The sequence below is a fragment of the Acomys russatus genome, chromosome 14 (genome assembly GCF_903995435.1).
Source record: "Acomys russatus chromosome 14, mAcoRus1.1, whole genome shotgun sequence".
NCBI lineage: Eukaryota > Metazoa > Chordata > Mammalia > Rodentia > Muridae > Acomys > Acomys russatus.
The window spans coordinates 50,787,686-50,793,685 of NC_067150.1; the positions used below are offsets into that span (position 1 = coordinate 50,787,686).

The 6,000-nt window shown below is 50.7% G+C and overlaps 1 protein-coding gene across 2 annotated transcripts in view; it reads left to right on the top strand.

Moving 5' to 3' along the window:
- Positions 1–5,123, top strand: part of Hexa (hexosaminidase subunit alpha) — a 28,039-nt gene extending 22,916 nt beyond the window's left edge. The window contains exons 8-14 of one of the 2 annotated variants that reach the window (XM_051156584.1): positions 602–782; positions 2,077–2,160; positions 2,404–2,476; positions 3,030–3,213; positions 3,410–3,500; positions 4,021–4,125; positions 4,953–5,123. In XM_051156584.1, coding sequence (XP_051012541.1) covers positions 602–782; positions 2,077–2,160; positions 2,404–2,476; positions 3,030–3,213; positions 3,410–3,500; positions 4,021–4,125; positions 4,953–5,016 — 782 coding nt within the window. In that variant the 3' untranslated portion in view covers positions 5,017–5,123. Of the gene's footprint in view, positions 1–601; positions 783–2,076; positions 2,161–2,403; positions 2,477–3,029; positions 3,214–3,409; positions 3,501–4,020; positions 4,577–4,952 lie in introns of those variants that run through there. The other variant, XM_051156583.1, reaches the window with a different exon arrangement.
- Positions 5,124–6,000: the final 877 nt, after the last annotated feature.

Consider the following 6,000-nt stretch of genomic DNA (forward strand, 5'->3'; position numbering starts at 1 on the left):
ACAAAGTAAGAAGTTGGGGCTGGCCTCCAGAGTCTTCCTTGCATAGTAACTCTTGCTGTTCACTCACTTGGCTCTGCACTCAAGAACCCAGAGTGAGACCCCAGATGAAACCCAGGGGAAGATTGAAAAAAGCTTCTACCTGCTCTCAGCCACAAGCAGGAAGCTTCCAGGGCTGGAGAGAGAGAGACACACACACACACACACACACACACACACACACACACACACACACACACATACACACGCATGTGCGTGGAAGCAGGTGCTAGAATGGAGAGACTGTCCATAGGTACAGGCTGTCCATCCCCTCCCTTTGTTGCTGAAAGGCCACTTGAGAGCAGCGGCCTTGAGGAGCCAGGTGGTTTATGCTGGAAGAGGAGCATCAGGGCAAGAGTCACCGGCCTGTAACCCAGCCTCATCTCTGTATTTATTTGATTTATTTGTATTTATTTGATTTTAACTAAACAGGTTGTTACTGGTGCTTGTAGTAGGCGCTACATGTGTTGATGAACACAGTCGTCTGTAACATAGGGCCTTATTTGCAGGAGTATACCTGGGCCTGTGTGTATTTGTAACACTTGTGGGTTCTTTGTTAACTTAGGTGTCCCTGGGTTATTAACACCTTGCTACTCTGGGTCCCATCCCTCCGGCGCCTTTGGACCCGTGAATCCCAGTCTCAACAGTACCTATGACTTCATGAGCACGTTCTTCTTGGAGATCAGCTCTGTCTTCCCAGACTTTTATCTTCACTTGGGAGGAGATGAAGTTGACTTCACCTGCTGGTATGAGCCTTGGGGACTTCATGCTCCAGCCTGAGGGGACTTCTTCAGTCAGCACTGTGGGCTCACTGCCACTACTTAATGACTTGCTCCAAAGGAGCCATGTCTCAGCCCAAAGAGGCCCTATAGGACTAGAAAGGCTGTTGGTGTGAACTCTTCCTCCTCCTGCCTCACATCCATGAAATATTTATGGACATCCTCATTCTGAGCCCAGAACTGCCTTGGAAAAATGGAGGATAGAGAGAAATAAGCCCCACTTACAAAGGCTTAAAATAGTCTAGTCGAGTCTAGTACAAGCTAGAGAGCACTTACTGACCTATGGGAGGATGGGGCTCCTCACATCCCCAGCACCTGCATGGGGCAGTTTACAAATGCCTGGAGCCCTGCACACATGCATGCATGGACACATGCTTATAAAGGAAAACGGTGGGGTTTTGTTTGTGTTTTCCCAAGACAGGGTTTCTCTGTGTAGCCTTGGCTGTCCTGGACTCACTTTGTAGACCAGGCTGGCCTCGAACTCCCAGCATTCCACCAGTCTCTGCCTCCCAAGTGCTGGGATTACAGGTGTGTGCCACCATGCCTGGTTTTAAGTTTTAAATCTTAAAACATGAATCTAGCACAAAATTCAAGGTTAATGAGTGACAAGGCCTAATTAATGCTAAGTCATAAAGTCCAAACTCAGATCTACAGAGCTCAAGAAAGGCTAAAGGAGCCAGGCATGGTGACGCATGCCTTTAATCCCGGCGCTCAGGGGGCAGAGGCAGGTGGATCGCTGTGAGTTCGAGGCCAGCCTGGTCTACAAAGTGAGTCTAGGACAGCCAAGGCTGTTATACAGAGAAACCCTGTCTCTGAAAACCAAAAAAAAAAAAAAAAAAGGTTGTCTTTAGGAACATGATGAGGAAAACATAGGTAGAAGCAGAACAGAGACTCTGGCAGGCAGGGACTCCGCAGCGGCTCACAGCTCACCAGGTAGGCCTGACGGCCCGCCCGCTGTCCAGCTTGCTCCAGCTCCGGCTTAGACCCTGGTGTGGTCCAAAGAGACGGTGGAGGATGCATTCACCCTGGAGTCTGGGCTCCAGACTCCTCATGTCCAGGCCTCTTTCTTTCTCAGCCTGTGTCTGTGGTACCTTGTAACTTTGCATGGCCAAACCTTCACTGGAAGACTTTTTGCTGTCTCTGGTGGTTTCTATATTTAGGTGAAAGGGAGAGTTGCCAGAGGCTAGGTGACTAATCAATAAGTTGTCATGATTTCAGGATGATGAAAGAACTAATCATTTTTTTTTTCCTTGCTACTCAGGAGGTCTAACCCCGACATCCAAGCCTTCATGAAGAAAAAGGGCTTTAGTGACTTCAAGCAGCTGGAGTCCTTCTACATCCAGACGTGAGGACAGGAGGAGGGTGGGGCGAATTGGGAGTCACCTACTCTGGAGAGTGGTCTCTGCTTTCAGTACCAGAGTCATTCCCTGTGGGACACTCCCTGGCCTCCAGGTGTCCTTTTGTCCTATCTTTTCAGTTTAGACCCAGAGATGGTAATGCCCAGTCAGGGACAGGCCTGCCAGGCTCAGCACCTAGAGGGCTGGCACATAGCCAGCTGACACTTTGCTGCTGCTCCTCTCCTCTCCAGGCTGCTGGACATCGTCTCTGATTATGACAAGGGCTATGTGGTGTGGCAGGAAGTGTTTGATAATAAAGTAAAGGTGAGCCAGGGGCAGAGATGAGGCACCTGTGTCTCCATCTCCTGGCCCTCCCCGACCTCTATAGGGACCATTCCTGGTGGCCAATAGGCTTTACTTGTCAAAGCACTGGGCAGTGCCATCTCTCTTTAGCTCTCTAGAATTGCTATGGAGCAGTGGCTATTGGGGAAAAGTCAGAACCTCTATCTAATGTGGCTGCTTGGGATTCCTGAGGCCTTATTTGTTGTGTTTTCCTTCTCAGTCAGATGCTTGGATCCTGTTTGTTTGCTTGGACTCTACAGCTATTCCCTCAGCTCTCAACAAGCAATCACTGCTTCCATGTAGACAGGGAAGCTGCAGGAGGGCTAGGAGGGGAGCAGCAGGGATCTCTGTTTAGAGCAGTGAACACCTCAGCTCAGTCAAGGGTGCATGTGAAATCAGTGATTGGAGTCACAGAGCATCCTTTGCTGCTGGGAAGCAGGGAGCATGCGCCCCTTGGCCTGGGCATCATGCATAAGAATGAACTTCAAGGATCTTCTGAGCAGCATCGTGACTGCCCTTTGACTTTTCATGACAGGTTCGGCCAGACACCATCATACAAGTATGGAGGGAAGAGATTCCAGTAGACTACATGAAGGAGATGGAGCAGATCACCCAGGCTGGCTTCCGGGCCCTGCTCTCTGCTCCCTGGTACCTGAACCGTATAACATACGGCCCTGACTGGAAGGACATGTACAAAGTGGAGCCCCTGGCGTTTCACGGTGAGAGCGGAGTACTCTCTTGGCCGGCCAGTCTGGGCTGAAATGCATGGTGGGACTTAAGAGGGGCAAGGCAGCAGATTACAATTTAGGAAGTAAAATGGCCTTTCTGAGGAGAAGGCCACACTGGAAGAATAGTTGAAGGCCCCACCACCACCACCACCACACACATACACTATGGCCTGCTGTTTTCCCTCAGGTACCTCTGAACAGAAGAATCTGGTCATCGGAGGGGAGGCCTGTATGTGGGGAGAGTACGTGGACAGCACAAACCTGGTCCCCAGGCTCTGGTGAGGATTTGGGGGTGAGGCCAGGGGGGTAGGGTGGAAGGTGAAGAGCCTAGGCCTGAGGCCAGGCTTCTGCCTCACAGCCTGAGAGAGGAGGCACTGCGATGCCCCACAAGGCTTCTCTGTGTGTGTTTCCAATAAGCATTAGGTACGCAGGAGAATGGCCGTTGTCTCCACAGATACCACAAGGATCTCAGGTGCTTGGAATCTAGCACTGGGAGAGTAAAGTAATTTCCTCAGCAGCCTCCCTAGATGTGACTGGGTATACCAAGCTAACTTCCAGCTCACACACCTCTCACTCAGGTTTACCCTTATTCCTGTGTCTCTGGGGGAGGAGGAGCTTGGGTTTACTGACTCCATGCTAATGGGGACGGTTTTAGTGAGGGTGAAGTTGAGTCCTGGAACTGCCTGAGAGCCCTCGCCTGGCCATGGGCATTGAATGGGGTGTCTGTCGTTCATGTGGGGAGCTGGTCTGGGAAGGAAGACACATGGGGCGCAATCTGCTGTGCACTCCTTCCTGCAGGCCCAGAGCAGGTGCCGTTGCTGAGAGACTGTGGAGCAGCAATGTGACAACTAATATGGACTTTGCCTTTAAACGTTTGTCGCATTTCCGCTGTGAGCTGCTGAGGTAAGCAGGCCGTGGGCACATCTAAGGCTTGGGAACCCAAACTGAGAAGAAAAAAAAAAAAAAAAAGATATGAGCTGATAATTTGGGAAGGTTCCTGTGCCAGGTACTGTTCCTGACAGGCTCTGTCCTGTTTACTTTGTATCATAACCCAAAAGGTAGGAAAATTTTGTCCCCATTTTAGGAGTGTACAGCCCTTGAGCGCTTTGCCCAAATCAGTAGGAAGCAGGATTTGAACCTGTCAGCCCTGATTGACTCTCCATGGGTCAATCATGACTCATGGCCCTTGACTGGGGGCTTGTGTAGGCAGTCTTTCCTCAGTTCAGTTACTGACTGGATTTGATAACCTAAAAACACATCCTAGAGTAGAACGGACTTCTGGGCTGAGTGTCACGCATCCACCATGGCCTCTAAGATACTGGGACTGCAAGCTGGGATTTTGTTATCTCCAAGCATGCTGTTCATTTGGACAACAACGGAGGTGTGCTTAGAGATCCCTACAGGTCAGTGGTTAGGACTTGAGAGTCCCACTGCGTTTACTCTCCAGCAGGAGCGGACATCTGAGTGGGCCAAGAGCATCAGACACCCCTCAGGGCTGGCCTCTTTTCCAGTGTTTCTTGAGTTTTGGGGGGTTGGGGAGTAGAGACTTGCAGGATAGAAAAAAGGAGGGTCCTCACTGACAGCCTAGGAGTGAAGTCCCCGGGTGGTCAGGTACAGTAATATTTTGAGACTCACTGACAGGGCAAGGGAGCTCTTGGTTCTGTGGAGAAGATGTTGTCATGGTCCAAGGCTGAATAGCTCATCTGCCATTTCTTTCTGTCCTTTTGTAGGAGAGGAATCCAGGCCCAGCCCATCAGTGTAGGCTACTGTGAGCAAGAGTTTGAGCAGACTTGAGTCAGCAGCGCTGAGCACCCAAGAAGGTGCTGGCCCTAAGAGAACAGTCACGGGGCCAGGCTTCCACTGTCTCCCGGCCAGGGCATAGAGCCCCTGCCCACGAGTCCCTGTGATGAGAGAGAAGGAGGCTGCTGCTGGCACTGGTGTTGAATAAAGAGAGATGTGGCGTTTTCTCTAATCACTTGGGTTGCCTGGTCAGGGGTCACGGAGCAGTCAGGCTAAGCCTTCTGCTTTTAAGCCCCGGAGGCTACACAAGCCCAACAGGTTAGACTCAGGCCCTGCACCTGGGTGGTCATACAGGTTAAAGGCCATACTTAGCCGTTCCACTCCCACGCTTCTAGCCTCAGAAAGTCACTTCACTTTGTGTCACTTCCACAAGGCTTCTCTATGTGGAGGAAGCTGCTATGGGAGCTTAAAGGAGTTCCAGGCAGTGGCATGGACCCCAGATTGAGTCTGGTCAGAGTGCTCCTTTCCCGTGAACCTCTGCTCTACTCCTGCAGGTTTCTTGAATTTCCTTGACCCGCTATTTATGTACTGTTGAACAGATACTGTGTCAGGCACTGTGATAAAAGTGTTTTATTTTTCTTTTCCTTCTTTGTTTTGAGACAGTTTCATGTAAGCCAGGCTAGCCTTGAACTTGGTGTATATATATTGGCCTTGAAACTTCTGAACCTTCTGCCTCTGCCTCCCAAGTTCTGAGACTAACACACACACCACCACGCCCAGAAAGCTGTTGAAATTGAAGGACTTGTTTGTGAGGGCCCTGGGCAAGTCCATTATCTTTCAGATAGCTTCCCACGCCTCCCTCTTGGTTTTAGCCCAAAGCATCTTGGAGTGAGTAACACAGCTGATTAGGAAAGAGAAGCCCTGGAGGATTCACCTGTGCGCACTGGTGTTCCCTAAGCGCTTGTCTTGCTGTGGACTCAGGCTGCCCCCTGCTGGTAGCAGGGCCATGTGCTCAGTCTACAGAGGCAGTGGAAAGTT